The sequence below is a fragment of the Ambystoma mexicanum genome, chromosome 7q (assembly GCF_040938575.1).
Source record: "Ambystoma mexicanum isolate Mex_15411 chromosome 7q, UKY_AmexF1_1, whole genome shotgun sequence".
NCBI lineage: Eukaryota > Metazoa > Chordata > Amphibia > Caudata > Ambystomatidae > Ambystoma > Ambystoma mexicanum.
The window spans coordinates 955,003,217-955,022,917 of NC_090941.1; the positions used below are offsets into that span (position 1 = coordinate 955,003,217).

The 19,701-nt window shown below is 45.2% G+C and overlaps 1 protein-coding gene across 1 annotated transcript in view; it reads right to left on the minus strand.

The window, feature by feature from the left end:
- The window catches only part of ACER3 (alkaline ceramidase 3), a 435,473-nt gene that overhangs the window by 223,059 nt on the left and 192,713 nt on the right, over positions 1-19,701 (minus strand). The window contains exon 4 of the mRNA XM_069640008.1: positions 9,948-10,000. Within this exon, the coding sequence (XP_069496109.1) occupies positions 9,948-10,000 (53 nt within the window). The remainder of the gene's footprint in view (positions 1-9,947; positions 10,001-19,701) is intronic.

Below are 19,701 nucleotides of genomic sequence, written 5' to 3' on the forward strand. Positions count from 1 at the left end.
CCCCGCTCCAAAACAACCCACACCCTCCTAAAGTGCCATACACGCACCAGTGCACCCCGTGCGGTGTAGGAGCTTTTTTGATCTTTTACACAAAATGTGAATTTTTGCGTTTTTTTCCAAAAGTCAGTGAAACGGGCAGAATCTGAGGCCAGACACCTGCATATTTTTTTCTCCCTATTTTTCTGCTGTTGGGCACATTGGCCCGATTCATAGTAGAATACTGGTACTGGTACTTGTACAGATTAACTGGAACCCTGAGAGGCAGTTTTGAAAATACTTTGTAACTAATTGTGATGATAGCAGAAAGGAGAACTGTTACACCGGTTTACGTTCAGGAGCCATGGTCATCGCGTGTGGGTGAGGGGGCATAGCTCTGGGGCAAAGCATTTGTCTTGGAAGCAAGACAACGCGGCACAACACAGGTTCGAATCCCGATCCTGCGGTTTGAAACCAATCTCTGGTATTAAGCCCGTTTTAAAAGAACAATTATAATTGTTGAGGGTTTAGTGAATAAAAGAATATGGTGATTGAGAAATTACAATCATTGCATTAAATGCGCGTCAGTGACAGAATCACTGAGGAGTATAGTAGGACAGTATGTAGTTTAGTTCCCCGTTGGACAGCTCCCATGGTGTTCTCTGCGGGAGTTGCTCCCAAAGATGCGAAGATTTGATGAGGTGGTGGGGAGCATAATTGAAGTGCTTGATTCTATGTTTGGCTGCAGACTAGGAAGCGAGTGATTGAGAGTTCTCCTTGAAGTGAAAGACTAGCAGATTGAAGACTTGAAGATTGGACACAAAAGACGCTGGAGAGTGTGTGCCCCCAGGGCCGAAGTCAAATTGCAAGGGGAGTGGGCAAGCAATATCTTCAATAAAAATCTTGGTAATCGAGATGGGTGCAGGCCTGGTCAGGAGCTAAAGGAGGTAATAGGAAGGTATCTCTTAATATGGATCATTTCACAGTGCAGCCCCCAACCAGAGAGAGGAGAAGCTGCCTAGTGATTTGTAAGACCTACTCAATTATAACATATTTTCTACTTGCTGATCACCAATATCTACCCTTCCCGATTACCCTGTTTATAAAACCAATTCAAGTTTAATGATTCCGCAATGATATTGCTGCCCTGTGGTGTCAGCTTGTTTCAGCTAAGCAGTTATCTACTCCCTCATGGCTCCATTTGTCAGAAGATCTCCAGAGCAAAGCAGAATAAACAGGTCAAAATCCTCAAGGGTGGCTCGTAGTATTTTAGTTGAGGCAAGGAAACTCCTCTTAAAAATAGGGTAAGATAGGTTTTCTTTTACTTTTTCACTAAGTATTTATTTATTTTATTTTATTGTTTTTTATAGTCACCAACACCGTACCTGAGTTTGGTTTCTAAGCACGGATCCAGGATTCAAACCTCTGCTGCATGGTCTTGCTTTCAAGACCAGCACGTTGTTCCTGTCCTATCCTCCGTTCACAACCTTGATTTATTTAATTGGCTAACCAACATGCCGCCATTGTGTCAGGCTCGTATTTATCCCCCCTTACAAGTGCCACAGAAGGGAGATAATTACTGCCTGATCTGAAGAGGTATAATGAATCTTTTAATGTGTATGAATTACTAGGTGCAACGTTTGGATTACAGAAATAGGCCTATTACTTTTAAAATATTTTAACATGCCTAAAAAATATCCCCATTGGGAACAAGAAGTACTTTGTTTCCTAAAGAATATTTCTCTCCAAACATCAAACAATATGGAGACAAATGCTCCTACTTTAACATTTGAAACAAAGAACTACCAACATCCCTTACTAAAAAGCCTACTGTGGACTTCAAAGGCCTTGCCAACTATCCAGAACCACCCTACGAAAGCATAAACCCTTGAAAGGGCAGTCATCCTCAAACTTCAAAGGCATATAACCGTCAGTCTGGCTTCAAGCCAACTGGCAGCACAAAAGCCATATTGCAATGCATTGCCCAACAATCCTAGACAACAACAGCTAACCAGTACTCTTGATTGTCCTGGTCCCATTGGCACCCTGGTTGACCAACAAGCCTGCCACCATGCCTCTTACACAGTATGGGTGGAAAAGGCCTTGCTTGGCAAACATCTCTCCAACAAAAAAGTTCCTGCCAAGTCAAAGTGTGCCAAATAGTCTTGGAACTCCAAAGAACAATGTGTGGAGCCCCAAAAGAGTCAGCACGTCTTGCAGGCTTTTCAATGTTTACATGCTACACTGATTGCCAACTTCTCAGCTCCTTTCCAATACAAAGATTAGGGGCCACCAAGAAAAAGACTCTTAGACATATCAACGTATGATGCTCTTTAGCCTCTAACTTCCTCATCTCTTTAGCATGTTAGCATTCTCAGGTGTTTAAAAAGACATTATATTCTTTCTGAGCGGTGATGAGAACTAGGTAGACATTCTGAGTAGTATAACTGTGACTTTGCAGCACTTCAGAGAGTAACATAGCAGAGAGGGGACAGTTTTCCAAATCCCTTTCCTTTTCTTTTCATATCACAACAAACAGTCAGTATGACAAAGCATGCAAAAAAGACCAAAGTTATGCCAGGTGTCCTGAAAAGATCAGTCAGGAGGAAATGCAGTTACATATTTTGAGGACACAGGGCTATCCGGACAAAAGTAGATCTCACAATGTACTGCCCAAAGTTGCAATCTTCCAATGCAAGGGACTGCAACAGGCGACTCTTCAGATGTTTTGGATTATAACTCCCATGATCCTCCTTCATTGACTATGCTTGCCAAGCCTGATGGTAGTTGTAGTACAAACAATCTAGAGCACCAAAGGTTGCAGATCATAGTTGTAGAGTATATTAAATAGTAGATTCTTATGAGCATGAACTACTTTGCAAAGTTGCAATATCAGTTACAATGCTGGGAAAATATTTACAATCAATTAAAAATCCATGAAAAAATGACAACTGTGTTAGTACGTGTCATATGTCTTGAAATAGAGCATGAGAAGTTTACACCAGGACTGTTGGTTACCAGTGACGTCATAGATAAGTCCATAAGTCATGTCACATGGGACATCTGTGATGCCATCAGTATGCTCTAGTGGTCATTAATGTCGTCATATGGGATACATTACTCACAGTAATCGTATTTCGGATGCTTGTATCTGCTTAGATTCACATGCTGTGCATAGGCCGACATCTAGTGGAAGCTGCGGAGTATTACAGTTTGTTTTTCGAAACTCGAAAATGGGCGTCGACACAGGGAATGCCAGTTATACTATCCCTAGTGTGACGTCCACTGTACCCAAGATCCCTCACGCGTCTAGGATCCTCAGATTGTATTTTGTCCGACATGAGGTAGCATGAGGAGTAGCGTGAGTACAGATAATCCAAGCAGATAGACAGAAAGGTAAGACTACAAGCAATCATGCGCCTTCTCTCAGAGGGGAGGAAGGGTGGGTCGCATGTGAATCTAAGCAGATACAAGCATCAGAAATACGATTACGGTGAGTAATGTATGCCTTCTGAGGCTTGTGGAATCTGCTTAGATCACATGCTGTGCATAGATTAGCGAGCAGTACCAGAAGAAGGAGGTGGGATGTGAGAAGGGTCATGAGCAAATAAGTGCTTAGAACCGCTTGTCCCACTTGTGTATCTGCCTTGGAATGGGTGTCAATGCAGTAATGCGGAGTAAAAGTGTGAATAGAGCTCCAAGTAGCTGCTTTGCAAATGCTGTCAAGGGGTACATTTGCAATGAAAGCCAGAGTGGCCCCAATGCCTCTAATAGAGTGGGCCCTTGGCGTGAAAGGCAGAGTTTTTTCAGAGAGTGAATAACACAGCTGGATACAGTTAATAATCCACTTCGAGATGGCACCTTTAGAGACGCGATCCCCTTCTCTGCCTGTAGCTACGGAGACAAACATTTGATCTGTTTTTCTTAGCGGTCTGGTTTTATTTACATAGTAGAGGACCGCCCTACGCACATCTAGGGTGTGTAGTTTCACCTCAGCCGAGCTTTGCGGGTTCTGGAAGAAAGCCGGAAGCTCGATGGACTGGTTTACATGGAATTTTGATATAAATTTAGGTGAGAACCTAGGGTGTGTGCGTAAAACCAGTTTGCCTTTATGGATAGCAAAGAAGGGATCCTGCACTGACAGAGCCTGAAGTTCACTGACCCTTCTTATAGAAGTAATAGCTACTAAGAAGGCCGTTTTATAAGTCAGGTGTTTGAGACTGCTCTTATGCATGGGTTCGAAAGGGGGGCCCATGAGCTTGGCTAGCACCACATTAAGGTCCCACCCTGGTGGTGGGTTTGAAATAGGAGGGTGAAGTCTCTTTACTCCTTCCATGAAGGCTTTAACTACTGGTACTTTCCACCACGAAACCTTGCTATGGGAAGTGGTGTAAGCCGACAGGGCTGCCAGGTGTACTTTCAGTGAGTTAAAAACCAATCCTGCATCTAGCAGGTGGAGCATGTATGTAACAATAGTGAAAGGAGTGCAAACAACTGGGTTGATTTGTCTACTCGGGCACCATATAACGAACCTCTTCCACTTGTCAAAGTAACAGTGCCTTGTGTTTGGTTTCCTAGATTCCTTTAGGATGTCCATACACCTCTGTGGCAAATTGAGGTGTCCAAACTCTATGACCTCAGGAGCCATGCTGCCAGGTTCATTGAGTTGGGTTGATGGTGCACTGTTTGACCTTGGTGCTGGGACAGTAGGTTGTACCAGGCTGGAAGTTTGATGGGCTCGCACACCGCCATCCTGCGTAGGTGTGGGAACCACGGTTGTCTTGCCCACATGGGAGCAACTAGGACGAGCGTCATCGATTCCCTGTTCATCTTGTTCACCACTTTCCTGATGAGAGGAGTTGGTGGAAAAGCATACGCAAACATCCCTGACCAGTTCATCCACAGGGCGTTCCCCTGGGAGTCTGGTTGGTGGAACCTGGATGCAAATCCTGGGCATTGTCTGTTTTCGCTTGTGGCGAATAAGTCTATAGTGGGGAAACCCCACTGAGAGAAGATATCTTCTACGACCTCTCTGTGAAGAACCCATTCGTGTTCCTCTGGGAGGGAGTCTCTGCTCAGAGCATCAGCTAGGGAATTGAGCTCCCCTGGAACATGTTGTGATGACAGGAAGATGTTCCGTCTGAGTGCCCATATCCAGAATTTCTGGGCAAGCTTGGACAGATTTGGCGAGCGAGTCCCTCCTTGCTTGTTCAGGTAGAACATGGCTGTAGTGCTGTCAGTCCGGATTTGCACTGACAGGTTTAGTAGGTGGGGCTCGAACGCCTGAAGCGCTCTGAATACTGCCAGAAGCTCTAGCAGGTTGATGTGGTTCTTGCCACTGAGTGAGACCAGAGATCCTGAGCTGTGTGGTGGAGATGGTGGGCTCCCCACCCCGTCAGACATGCATCTGTAGTGACTACTGCCTGTACTTCGGGATCGTAAAAGGGTTTCCCCTGTGCGAGATTCTCTCTTGTCCACCAGTGAAGGCTTTGTACCAGTGTTGGCGAAACGACCACTAGATCGTCCCACTGACCACTTGCCTGAGACCACTGTTTCGCCAACCATTCCTGCATGGGACGCCCGCGCAGGCGCGCGTGGGGGACCGGGTAAATACATGACGCCATCATGCCCAGTAAACACATTGCTTTGCGTACCGTTATTTGTTGACCGGACTGATAATGCGGAATTTGCAGTAGTATATTCCGAATTCTTTCTTCTGAAGGAAAGGTCAACCGCTCCTGGGTATCCAGGATTGCTCCTAGGAATTGTTTTGAGGTGCTTGGCACCAGGCTTGACTTCTTCTCGTTGATTGAGAAGCCTAACTCGTGGAGGAGGTCGATAGTCCTTTGAATGTTTGTCCTGCAAATTCCTGGGGTTTCCCCCGTTATGAGCCAGTCGTCCAGATAAGGGTACACTGGGATTGCCTCCCTGCGTAGATGTGCAGCCACCACCGCCAGTACCTTGGTGAATACCCTTGGTGCTGAAGCTATCCCGAAGGGCAGTACCTTGAATTGGTAGTGTCGACTGTCCACCTTGAAGAGCAAGTACTTTCTGTGCGCTGGGAACATGGAAATATGAAAATAAGCATCTTTCATATCCAAGGTTGCCATGTAATCCCCGTTTTTTAGGAGGGGGATTACCTCTTGTAGCGTGGTCATACGAAATTTTTGGGGCTTGACATACTTGTTGGCAGGCCGTAAGTCCAATACTGGGCGCATTGTCAAGTCTTTCTTTGGCACAAGGAAGTAAGTTGAATAAATACCCTTGTTTACCTGATGTCCCGGGACGAGTTCTATTGCGTCCTTTTGTAGAAGAATGGCGATCTCCTCGAGGAGAATCTTCTGATGTTCCAAGGAGTGTACTCTTTGTCGTGGAGGATGGTTCCGGGGATGCTGCAGTAGCTCTATACAATATCCTGTGGATACTGTTGACAGCACCCATCTGTCTGATGTGATCCCTTCCCAAGCCTGGGTGAAGTTTGAAATGCGTCCCCCTACTGGGGTTGCGTGAGAAGGGACCCTGAACGGAGCGTCACTGCTTTGGTGGAGGCGTGCCGCCTCCCTTGCTGGGGCTGCCTCTGCCTTTACCACGACCTCTCCTATTACCTCTGCGGTAACCCTGGGTAGACTGTTGGTTGTTGTTCCACTGTGTACCCTGCCCCTGGGAATAGTTAGATCCTCTCTGGGAATTGGTTGTTGTTCCACTGTGTACCCTGCCCCTGGGAATAGTTAGATCCTCTCTGGGAATTTTGGCCACGTAGGCGACGAAAATTACTATTCCCTCTCTGGTTAGGGGGTTGATTGGTTAACTGGCCAAGGGATCTGAGTGTCTCGTATTCGTCCTTGGCATTTTTCAGTGCGTCTTCGACCGCCTTACCAAAGAACAGATCGGTTTCCACCGGTTTGTCCAACAATGATGCCTGGGTTTCTGCTTTAAAACCAGACTGCCGTAACCACGCATGTCTCTTGATAACAGTGCCCTCCGCTATCAATCTGCCTGCGTTGTCCGCGGCGTCGAAGGTTGCTTTCAAAATGCAACCAGACACGGCTCTACCTTCTGCGGAAATCCGAGCTAATTGGCCCTTTAATGGTTCAGGAGCAGAGGCTATGAGTGCCGCGACTTCTTCCCACTGATGGCAGTTGTAGCTGGCCAACAAGGTGGTGGAGTTAGCAATCCTTGCTTGATAGGTGGACGTTTGGGCTACCTTCCTGCCGAAATCGTATAGTTTTTTGCTCTCCTTGTCGGGAGGAGCTTCTGACGAAGACAAGGGTGTCCCAGCCCTCTTACGAGTGTTGGTGACAACTAGGGAGTCTGGCTTCAGATGTCCTCTTATATAGAGAGGGTCAGACTGTGCCGCCCTGAAAAGTTTTTCAACCCTGGGATTAACTGATCTGGTGAGGTTTGGGTTCACCAGGGACGGATCTATTCTCAGCTGAATGGATTTAAGGATAGGGATGGTCTGGGCAACAGGCCTCCTTTCTCCCACTAACTCTTCTGTGAAGTCCCTTTCCTCCTGTATACCGTGGGTGTCAATGTGGAAATGTTCTGCTGCGCGAGCGAGAACCTCATTTAGGAGGGGTTGGTTATCGACCGTGGAGTCGGTAACCGGGGCTTCGTTCTCTACCGCGGAATCTACTCTGTATGTTTCCGGGTCATCCTCTTCTTCTTCCTGGTCCTCATCATCCCCATAGTAGCCCTCCCGGTTTGCTCTTCTATCATACCAAATTCTTGGTCCTCACAAAAGGAAGCCTCTCCTTGATACCGCGAGTATAGTCTTGCGTAAGGTTGTACCTCGAAGGGTTCTGACCTCATCGGAGTTTCAAACCGGGCCTTTTTACTCGGGGGGATAGGATCATTAGAGCCTGAGTGTGTGGCCCCTTGTGGATCATACGAGAGGAAATGTTCTGGATTTTTATCATAAAAATCAGCCAAAGAAGACATTCTTGACATGACCCTATCTATGTCTTCAATGGACCATTTTTTGGAACTGGGAATGACTCTCTCATCAAGTCTATGGGATTTATCTTGAGTAGCATTGCTGGTTGTGGACCTATCAGCAGACCTGGGCTTGTCTGTCTGTTTAGGGGGGGTAGAGTGTTTCACAGGTGTGGAAGAATGCACAGGTAGTTTATTCTGCTGTTTTCTCCCCTCCCCGTGCGTAGAAAAATGTTTTCCCTGTCCCTTAGTGGCTCTGGAGTTTTTCGACGCCTGGCGTCGAGGATCAGGAGAGGTGTCCCTGTCCTTCGAGCGTGGGGCCTCGCTGGCTTTAACTGCGGGCTCCGACTCCTGGAGCGCGGCCTGGGGGTGGAAGTCGTCTTCGTCTTCCGACGATCGAACTTCTGTTAGTCTCGGTTGGACTTAGTGTGTTTAGTGTGTGTAGTATGTGAAGCGCTTGTGTCGCCGGGGGTCTTCCCCATAGCCGCCCTGCCGGACGACCTTCCGAGGTCGGGGACTTGCGCTCGGCTGTCTTTCGACGCCGTAATGCCCTCGCAGTCCGAAAGTAAGGCGTCGCTGCCATCGCTGAAGGCGCCCTCCGCTGCCATGGCCGCCTGACTGGCGTGGTGGGCCCAACGCTTCGTCGAACGGTCCTTAAGTGTCTTAGGTTTAAACCTACTACACCCTCTGCAGTTCGCTTCGGGTGGTCCCACGGCAAGCAGAGATTGCAAAGGGGTACCCTCCATACGCACCTTGAGGCAGTGGGCTGTTAAGTGTAGGAAATGTATAAGGTGTACCTATATACCAAGAGTGTAGAGTATGTACCACCCCCCACTCTCCCTACTTGCAGGGCCGAGGCCAGCAGCCTTCCAGGCCTGGGCCGAGGCCAGCGGCTTTCCGAGGCCCAAATCCGTCGTGCAGCAGCCGACGGTCGATTTCTTCTCCAGCCGGCGTTGAGTGTCAAAGTTCGACGTTGGGGTGGGGAAGGATGTCAATAGATTATTATTTTAAATTTTAGCAAAGGTATGGGTAAGGCCAGGGGACTCCGCAAAATGCTTCCGACCAGTATGGCGGAAAAAAACAATCTGAGGATCCTAGACGCATGAGGGATCTTGGGTACAGTGAACGTCACACTAGGGATAGTATTACTGGCACGCCCTGTGTCGACGCCCATTTTCGAGTTTCGAAAAACAAACTGTAATACTCTGCAGCTTCCACTAGATGTTGGCCTATGCACAGCATGTGATCTAAGCAGATTCCACAAGTCTCAGAAATTATGTTATCAGTGTGCTTATAAGATGCACAACAGGGGGGCTCCTAATTAAGGTGGTGTAGCTTCCACCACTTGCCGAATTTCAGGGGTTCTGCGGTGTTAGACTGGCACCTTAACTTCAGCTATATATAATTAACAGATTGTTTTTATTGTTTGAGACCATTTTGTTGAAAGTTGCCTTTAATTCAGCTAAATGTTGCTCTGCAACTTTGTGTTTTGTTCTATTAACTCTATATATTTGTTGGTCATCATACATGAGGACTTTGCATTAAACAATTGCAAATTAATATGATTTGTACAAAGTCCACAGCATCTTTAGAGAAATATCATGTAGTGAAAGGCTAGTGACACATGCTTGTTCTAAGCTGCATACAGCTGGTCAGATAGCACAGCGATCGCTTGCTTTGACATCCGTGCAGAGCCTGCCAACGCAGGTTCCAATCCGGGCAGGGCCACACTCAGCCTTTCATCCTTCTGAGGTCCATAAATGAGCACCACACACTGGTAATCATAAGCATCGCTCGGATGCCTGAGGGTTTGTAGCGCTATATAAATGCAAATTATTATTATTATTAATTTAACGTGTATAGAAATTCAGAAACCAAGCAAGCTTGCGTTTAAAGTGGTGACAATTGCCTACTTCACACTACATTGGTAGGGTTCTCAATTTAGCAGCATTACATTCCTTTCAAATATTTAGAAATTCCATCTTTACAACTTTCAGATCACTGATTCCTCAAATTGCCTTTCAACAAATACTTACAGGCAGTAGACAAAGATACAGCAGCTGTAGATCATTGGCAACTCGTCCAGCAGCTAAAAAGAAAAAAGCATACAGAATTGAATAAAAGCGTGAAAACAATGGACGTTTGTACTGGACAAGCCCTTAACGTCCTATTTTTTTGGCGTCAACTGCACAAGTCTCATGGAACAGTTCAGCAAAAAAAAAAAAAAAAATCAACAATCTTTCACCAAACAGCTGCGAGCAATTATCAAACTAAAACATAGCGACGTCTCTGAGGATCGACAGACTAAGGGCTCCATTTGAAAAAAAGACAATTTAAGAAAAGTATCACAATCCTAATATTTGGCAGTGGTACTAGAATTTAATTAGATTCGATTGAAAGGATCTTTGAGAGAGAAGGAGGATGCTAACGTTGGGCAAAGGGGCTTGCAAAGGCAAGGAAAAGAGGATAATTTGTTTTTTAACAAGCATGTTTAGGTTGCTTGCCAAAGTCTACCTTATTTATCACAACTCTTACCTCCCAGGCCCCCTAAAACGTACCATATTGCACAAGGATTTAGAAATCGCTCAGGTGTGGTGGTGTGATCCAACACAAGAAGGCAGAGCTCCCAATTAGACTCAGGTCAGACGGGTGTAGCCCCTCTAGTCATGCTTTCATCCTACCCTGAATGGGCTACATCAGGCAGAAAGATTTGTCTTGGATTTCTGGGCTTGGTGTTCTGTGGAAACGAGGGCCTCCTTGCAGCAGTAGCCCTGTAGGGGGACCTTGTGGAACTATCGTTATCTCTGTAGCCTCCCGTCGGCCACCGCCTGCCTCCACCTGTGATCTGCAGCGGGTTGTGTGATAACTAAGAGGATAGGAGAGGCAAAGGGCAATGGATGAATCTGATGAAACCGGGGGAGGAGACAGCCATAACGTGGCCGCGTTTCTTTCTCCCACGGAAGGAGCCTGGTGGCATTACTCCTGCTTATGCAATAGCCCAGCCTCAAAATATTTCTGTTCCTTCTGGGCTGCTCCATTGCGAGAAAAGAATCCTATCTACCTGGGACCACATTTCTTGGAATAATCGGGGTAAAATGACTGACGTCATGCCTACATTCATTTTCTCCAAATGGTGCTTAGTTGGTTTGCGTGGCGGAATCTCCTGAGCTCATCTTATGCATTTGCCTCAGATGACCAGTTCAATTCTTTGCACAACTCCCAGATCCTAAACAAGTTTAAACTGTACTCAATCAACTGAACCCTCAATATTTAACTACTATTGTTATTATGTACTTCACTTTTAAATGATTCTACAAATTAAAATAATTGAAAAGAAATCGCCAACATCTCCAGCCTTAAACACAAGGCATACATCAAACGATCAAGAGACTGCATTTCAAGGAAAGAATAGTTTATCCACACCGTGAAAAGCCTACAGTATGTGAAAGTTCAAAAATAATTAAAAAGTTAAAAAATGAGCAAAAGAAAATCCCAAAGTCTGGATTGCACTGCAAAAAAAGTGTAGGTCAGGAAAAGAATGTTCCAGTATTCTGTACCTAATAAGGAGGAGGAGGAGGAGGAGGAGGAGGAGGAATGGGAATGGTTTCATGTGTGGTTGGAGGATGGTTCATGATGGAATGGCTGGTTGGTACGAATGTGGAGAGTCAGTCATGGACCTCTGACTATTGGCCTTCTTCCCTTGGCCCTTGCCCCGAGCCCTCCCCAGTGGTTAAGAGTCTTGGGATTAAACATATGACCACAGGTTCATGGGAAGCTCAGGTTTCTGCAGTCTGTCAGGCGGGCTTTATTAAACTTTAGGTCCTAAAAAATGTTCTGCCCCGGCTCCCTACAGCTGTTAGGTCAAAAATTGTCACGGCCTCAATCATGATCTCTCTTGATTATTGTAATGCTATTTACCTTGGGCAAACGGAGAGGTTACTGCAACATCTCCAAACCCTCCAGAATGCTGTTGCGCATCTTGCCCTTGGACCCCCCCAGACTTGCTCACTCTCGTGAACTTTTACACCAACCACATTGGCTCCCCATCAGAAGCTGAATTAAGTTCAAAGTTCTCTGTATGGTTCATCAGGCCATTCACAACGCAGGGGCTGAATTTTTGCAGTCACAGATTCTGCCTCACACTCCTAATCGACCGCTGCACTCATCTAAAACATTTTTGCTACATGTCCTCAGATTTCTTTGTGCCAGAGCTGGAGGAAGTTCTTTCTCGGTTCTTGCTCCTACACTCTGCCTTTAGATCTTTTTAAGCTCCATGGGATCCTCCCATTCCGCAAGGCTCTAAAAACCCTTCTGTTTTAGGTTCACCGACCAACCCTCTCTCACCCCTAGCGCCTCAATACCCGATGGTCTTTGTGCACACTATAAATACCATATTTATACATGCATGGCTCTACATTGGTCAGGGTTAATTGAATGGCATGTCAAGATGGCAATGTAAATGGGCAAGTTCCGGAAAGTATTTGATTTCAAATCATAACCTCAGTGAAGTGTCCCGTACCGGTGTGAGTTTCTTGCAAGTCTTTTGATGAGCATTGCTGACCCAGTCAACATCGATCTGCAAATCCGAGAAGATGCAGATGTACGGATATTCTTTTTTTTCTACTGTTATTCTGTAATTGATGTGTGTCAGGATGTTAAAGATGTCGCTACTATGGACTTTTAAATGGCGAAGTTGTGTTGTGTTAATGTGCCTCGCACCTCTTGTTCATGTGAGGTATAATATTGGGGGAATTCTATGTGTGATGGTTACGCAATCATCAACGGCATTACAATCGTGAATGACATAGCAACCAGACGCAAAATTATAATGTTTCAAATACACCAAGTAAAGCTTTACCCAATGTGTCCGCTGGTCACTTATGGTGTTCCGGTGTCACTACGACACAGCCCTGCAAAATCTTCCAAACAAAATATTTCCCACAAGCCATGCATTTCTGTGAAATATATCGCACTAGAAGACAATGTTTGGGTTAACTATGCAATCACGGATAACAAGTTTAAGGCAGATTAAGAACGATGCTCTGGCTGCATTTTATGCACATTTCTCTAAAGCACATGAGCCAGAAAGACACATACTAGGGCCCCTTAAAGAGGGAGCACTAACAAATAGAGAGCAGACATGATTAGCAATAAAAGCCATTTGATGTGCTGAATATGCAATATTGACTAGCAAACGCGATATCAGCAATAAGCTAGAATGCTCAACTGATAATGGATTAATATTAACGGAAGAAGTCAGGACATTAGCAATATTGGTTTTATGCAATATTAAAAAGACCACCAGACTGGATTATAAATAATGATCTCATGCAGAATTAAGAAGGATTACGCTCAAATTGTTTGGCTGGTTATTCCACCACCCCCATCTTCACAGACTAAGCGCTACCCTACATGCACTGTCCAACCAACCACCTTCACCAGCACATTCCAACAATCTAACCCACCTATTCTCTCAAATCAGTTCAACATTCTCCATCCAACCCAATCTCCAAGCAAATCTATCCCCATCTTCTGGCCTCGCACATTTACACCATAGCACTTCACAAGCAATCCCCAATCCAGCCCTCAAAAAAATCACCTCCCTCCAATCTACTTGCAATTAGCACCAACTTAAACCCATACACTCAAAGGCACAGGTCCTCCTCTCCCACCATGCAACTGACCACGGGCACAGGAGGCAGACTATACATTTATTGAGGAAAGAAGTAACACAAGGAAAGAAGTGAGGGGTTTAATAGAAGGACAGCAAAATAAAAGGGAAGGAAATTATAATAAGTATAGTGGATGAATTGGCAACGTTGAACACCATGTTCTCCTACCATTACAATAAAACTAAACACCAGTAAACAAAGCAGGATTAGGCCAAAAACAGTAGTGGCAACATTATAGACTTATTAAAATCAGATGATTTAGACTATTCACTGTCTCTATGTTGCTACTTGCAACCACAGAGGACTTCTTTACAAGCGTGTTATTTAACCAAGCTCACTTTCTAATATCTAAAAGTCATTATGCCTTCAGGGTTGGTAGTGGGGTGTTTATACATCGGATCGGTCTTAGCAATAACATGCACAGGCCGTTAATTATTCGGTCTAGGGAGAGTAGCGGCCAAGCGTGCACCTAAGTCCTGCCTAAGTCCTGCTCGTCCGTGCGAGATCCGAGCTATGGTACTCTGCGGTAAGATCTACCCATCTGTTTCATACTTGTTTGCTTCAATTATCCCCTATCCCACAATACTAAACTACAGAGTGGCTGGGTGACAAACGCAGTCTCCACTTCAGACCACTCTTCTGAGTTTGTTCTTTATGCCGGTTTACCCAATACCTGCTCGCTTTTCTCGCACAAGCTTGATATGTTCTCACTGCTCCAGAATTCTGCACCCAATTTGGTCTGTGTTACAGAGACATGGTTTATGGTCACGTCCGGTCCAGAGATGGTCCACATTCTGCCAGATGGCTACTACATTTCCCAGTACCCTTTTTCCATGGAACCCTGACATCGAGATGGAATCTATGTTAGATTATCAATTAACCCGTTGCTTACACTACATTTCCTTATAGGATATCGACCTCCTTAAAATCTGAACGCCTTTGAAAGTCCTTTTTCCCCAATCATATCAGCCGCAGCTTTATCACATAACAATTTATGTGTTTTGGGAGATTTTAATTTTTGGGCTGATTCAACAGCTCGCCTTGCAGCAGTTTCTATCTTAGGCTGCATAGAAACTATCTCTGCCTCAATTAATTACAGATTCCAAGCATTTAAAAGGGACATACTTTGGATTGAATATTTGCCTCACCCGATTTAGTGCAGGTTTGTACTAGTTGAAAGTTACGTTTGGACAGATCATTATCCGATTCCTTTTAAGCTAATGCTTTCTTACCCTATCAAGCAGAGCGCTCGACCAAAAGTATTACAGAGAAGTTGCCATTGTGTTGAGCCACCAGTACTTGCACAAGTTATGTCACATTATCAGACATTAAGGAATTACCCTTTGCCTCTGCATTAGCAGTTCGGAATCAGCGGGTCATCTACCACCTTTAAAATTTGTAAGCAAGAATCCTTGCCCCTCCGCCCCCTGGTTTTCTTCAGTTATGCACGTTGCGTGCGTTAGTTTACAAAGCTGAGCATAAATGGGGAGTTCACTATGTTCCAGGACTAAAACTGTTTAAATAAAAGAGTTCTCCTCTTATCATCTGACCTTAAAAGTAGCTAAACAATCCTACTTTGGGGAGACCATTCAATCTGCAATTAATACTCCTAAACAATTGGTTCTGACAGTGAAGAATCTTCTGATGCCAAAATCTGTATCAGCAGCTATGGCCTCGCAAGAGCCACCTAAGGAGCAATGTGACTATTTTGTAAACACAATTGAGATTATCAAGGACAATATTAGGTGTTCATCTCCTTCAACAACTGTAACTATGTGATCTACAACGGTGTATCTTCTGGTGACTGCTCCTACCTCTGCGGGATTTGAGTCTTATGTACTAACCTAAGGCAATTAGCACAGTTATGAGTTTAACGTCAGCCTCTCCTTTGGATGAGATTCCTCTCTCCCATTTTAAACAAGCGAAAGAGATAGGTGAGATACTTGCAGAGGTTTTAAATTCATATTTTTCTGCATGGATCTATTCCTGCTACTTTAAAGCACGTTTTGGTGGTTCCATTATTGAAGAAATCCAGCTTGGATGCTGCTATATTATCAAATTATCGCCCCATTTCTTTACTCCAGTTTTTAATGAAAATTTCGGCGTCCATAGTTACGTACAGCTCTGAGGACAATCAGCTTCTTGATCCTCTGCAACTTGGCTTTTGTCCTCTCATGGGCACTGAATCCATATTGGTTTCAGTGTTAAATGACTTACTAGGATTAGCGATGAAGGCGGTGAGGCAGGTCTAATTCAACTTGACTTGCCCTCGGCATTCAATACCATCGACCACCAGATTCTTTTGTCTACATCACTCAACATTGGTATCATCAACAGTGCCTGTGATTTGTTTCTATCCTTTTTGGATTCACAAAAGCAAACTATTTCTTTGACATCTTTTAGATCCATCTCCTGTGGCGGTTACCTGTGGGGTCCTCTAGGGCTCAGCACTTTCCCTTCCTCTTTTTAATATTTATTTTCAGCCATTCGGTCACCTCATCCGCTCCTTTGATTTTCATTTTACCTGTAATGTTGATGACACAAAGATTATTTTCCGATTGGATTTAGAACAACATGGCACGGAATGTAGATAGAAAACTTGTCTTGCATCAGTCAGCAGCTGGATGGGCCAAAATTGTAAACTTTGAAATAGTAAATGCTAGGGTGAATGATTTCATAATGCTTTATTCATGTGGTGCTGGATGCACAAATGAATCCCTGTATTCCAACAAAAAGGTCAAGATGAGGTCTACAGATGGCTGCTCTATGGGATCCAACTGCACTGGAGTGTAGCTATAATGTATTGTCCTAGGTTTTGGTCTCTTTTTTTGGCACTGCTTTTCTTCAAGCTCCTCTTATCGGAAGAGGAAACCTTAGAATTCTTCATGGGAACGAATTTATCCACTTTGAAAGGACTGTGTATAGAATCTTTCCCAGACGACTATTTCTGCATATTGTATGCAGACTCCATAAGAACGACAATATTGAGGGATAGCTCAGGAGTGAGATTTGCATGCTGTCAGCCTTCTGTGTTTAGAATTGAAGTGCAACTTGATGCAGCTGGAGAGCCATATGGCTAGAGGCACATTTTGGGTAAAGGCTACAGAAACCACTAACTGGGACCGCAGGCGCCAAAAGGAAAACTGTAGCCAGGGCACAACGTTTGCACTTGCCGCTAACCATTGGCTCGTGATAATAAACTAGTGCCGAGTAAGAAATGTTTGGAATTGAGGTGGTAAATGACTTTGTATGGCTACGTAGTAGCTTGCAACATTAAATAATAACCCCCTAAGTAGACAATTAATCATTCTGTCCCAGGATAACAGTCGTTTGACCTCTGGTAATGTACCAGATGTAGAGAGTAGATCCCCACTGCATCAGAAATTGGAATGGCTACCAGAAATCTAGGCATTATGCTACATACAACGTCCTCTTTAGTCTCCAAGGATAGTAGTTTAATGACACTGACCCATAAGGGACCAGATTGTGGATGATTTCCACCATGCACTTGGATACAGTTCCAAAGCCAGAATTTGGTAGTCTAGGACAGAACACACAGGTAACTAATGTGGGCAGATAAGAGGGAGCAAATGTAACATAACAGTTCAACTGTTGAACCCCCTTAAGTATAAGGGTGCACATTTTTATCCATCCTGAATAATATAGGAATTGATTGCATGCCCCAACCGCTCCCACACCAGACTATTGTTGCATCAACTGAAAGTCAAAGAAAAGCAAAAAACATCACAGCACTATTCTAACGCTTTTCACAAGACAATACAACCAAAGAAAGAACACATGGCAATACTGGAGCAAGTGGAGTGGGAGTAAGAGCTTGAGGTGTTGTCGGGAACACAGCATAAAGAAAAGAAGAAGAAAAAGCAGGCCCTGCTTTTGTCGGGGCTGATAAGGCACCACACCACAGTGCTGTTAGTGGGGGTGGGAAAGAGTGGTCAGGGGACTACCACATGACACTGCTGCTGATGCTTTGGGGGCTGGAGGACAGAATGAGTACTCGGGCTGCAGACAGGTCTCTCTCTGCAACTGCTCCAAGACCACTGTGCTCGGCCCCTCCACACATGAAAGCACATGCATGCAGCGTAATGTTTCGGTGCTCTTTACTGGAAAAAATACAGTTAAACAAGCCTTCATTCGATTATAGGGCCGAATGTATAAAGAAACATTTAATGGCTCAAGTCACTCGTGCTAAGCAGATATTCTATTCTGCTTCCTTCCTCGCAGTCCCTTTTCCCTCTCTTCTATGTAGCAATAGTTACAGACATACTTTGGAGGCTGTGCCACCAAAATGCTTCAAAACCAAAAATGGATTCACAATTTGAGGAAGATAGGTGATATGGCATGTGTAAGGAACGCATGGTATCAAACAGTGAAGACAGACAAGTGATCACAGTTCACGGGTGTTTATTGAACTTCAATGGGTTGGTAGAAAGCCTATCTAAACCTAAATCCAAAGATGGGAGCAAGCTACGACCATCAAATAATAACGCAGCCATAGTAGATTCTGTCAAAACAAAAGGGCATATACTAATAAACCTATTGCCAATCCTTACTTCTATATAGAATGGTATGGGATAGCAATGTATGCCAAAGAAAAGTGTTCAAGAAATGATATGTCGGGATAGTTGAGCAGTTGGCTTCCCTTCCCTACATTTTCAGCAGGGGGCAAGACGACATGTGCAGGCTTTGCACACACTCTGGCTTCTTGGCCACAAGTTAACAGTTCAACACATAAGCATCAGGGCCTCCCGCTAAAGTCCCTCTCACAAGGACAGTCTCTTATTGCAGAGGGCCTGATGTATCAAACAAAACACAAAGATTCCTTTCCTTTGTCAGGGTTTTCACTTTCACAAGACTGGTCTCCCTCCTTCAGACTCGGACCACGGGTTCCCCTCGGCCAGGCTAAGACCCCCTTTCTACAATGCTCACAATTTGGTCCCCCTCGTCCGGGATTGGACCATGGATCCCCCTCATCCGGGCTCAGATCCCTTGTGATACCAGAATTGAAGACTTTCAAATGTACGGTGGGTTTTGCTTAAACTGTTGTAGGACCACTTCTATTCACTTCACAGAATGTACACTTCACATCAATCTTCTACTTTTCTTTCTTTTGTCAGGATACCGTACAGAGACCTTCGACTGAGCACATTCACAGTCCCGGCCTGTCAGAAAACGAACTCTGGCTCGCAACGTGCCCCCAATGAGCCCCTTGCCTTGTAGGCAGCAGCGGGCACGGTCGCTTGGTAAAATGCTGCGGAGGGCGGTGCGTTGTCCGCGCATCAGGGCCCGCGTTATCGGCGCCTTGTTTGGAAGTTACCATGGCGACTGGGGCAATGGACACGTCGCACCTCACATGATTGCGTACGCTTCGGATCACGTGATTGGAATATTGCCAGAACTTCTCCTCCATTTCCATTCAGCGCTTCTGATCGTTATTGTCGACAGCAGCGTTTTCCTGGATCTCTTGTTATTCTGGACCTCGGCCTGTTTCCTGTGGTATTCGCTTGGATTGTCCTCGTATTGCTGTTTCCCTTGGTACTCTGACTTCGGACCGTTCTTGGATTGGCTTGTTTAGTGATCTTGTGTTTTGCCTGGTACCCTTATCTTGACCTCGGTGGGTTCCTGACCGCTTCCTTGTCTGGTGCTCTCTTGCTTTTCTGTTTTCTACCTTTTCTGGGACTTTGTTATTTCCGCTTGCTTCTATATCTGTCACAGCACCTGCTCCTCTTATCTGAATCTCTGCTTGGCTCAGTGTTAGGTGTTAGGCGTCCTCGTGCATGCGGGTATAGGAATTGGTGCTGGACTAGAGACTGCCTTGGCACCGTAGGCGTCCTCGTGCCGGCCGGTTCAGGAGTTGGTGCTGGACTAGAGACTGCCTTGGCACCTTAGGCGTCCTCGTGACGTGGGGATAGGTTCATTGGAGCCCAGTTTTCATCGGATTGGATCCTGCTTTCAAGTGACGACACGGACAAGGCACCATATGGTAACAACTCCTATCCTACGCACACTGGTAAGAGTTTCCATCCTTCTTCCTTTCTATTTTTTCATCATAGTCACTATCTACGCTAAAACTATTCTTTGTGGTCTACAGAACCCATCC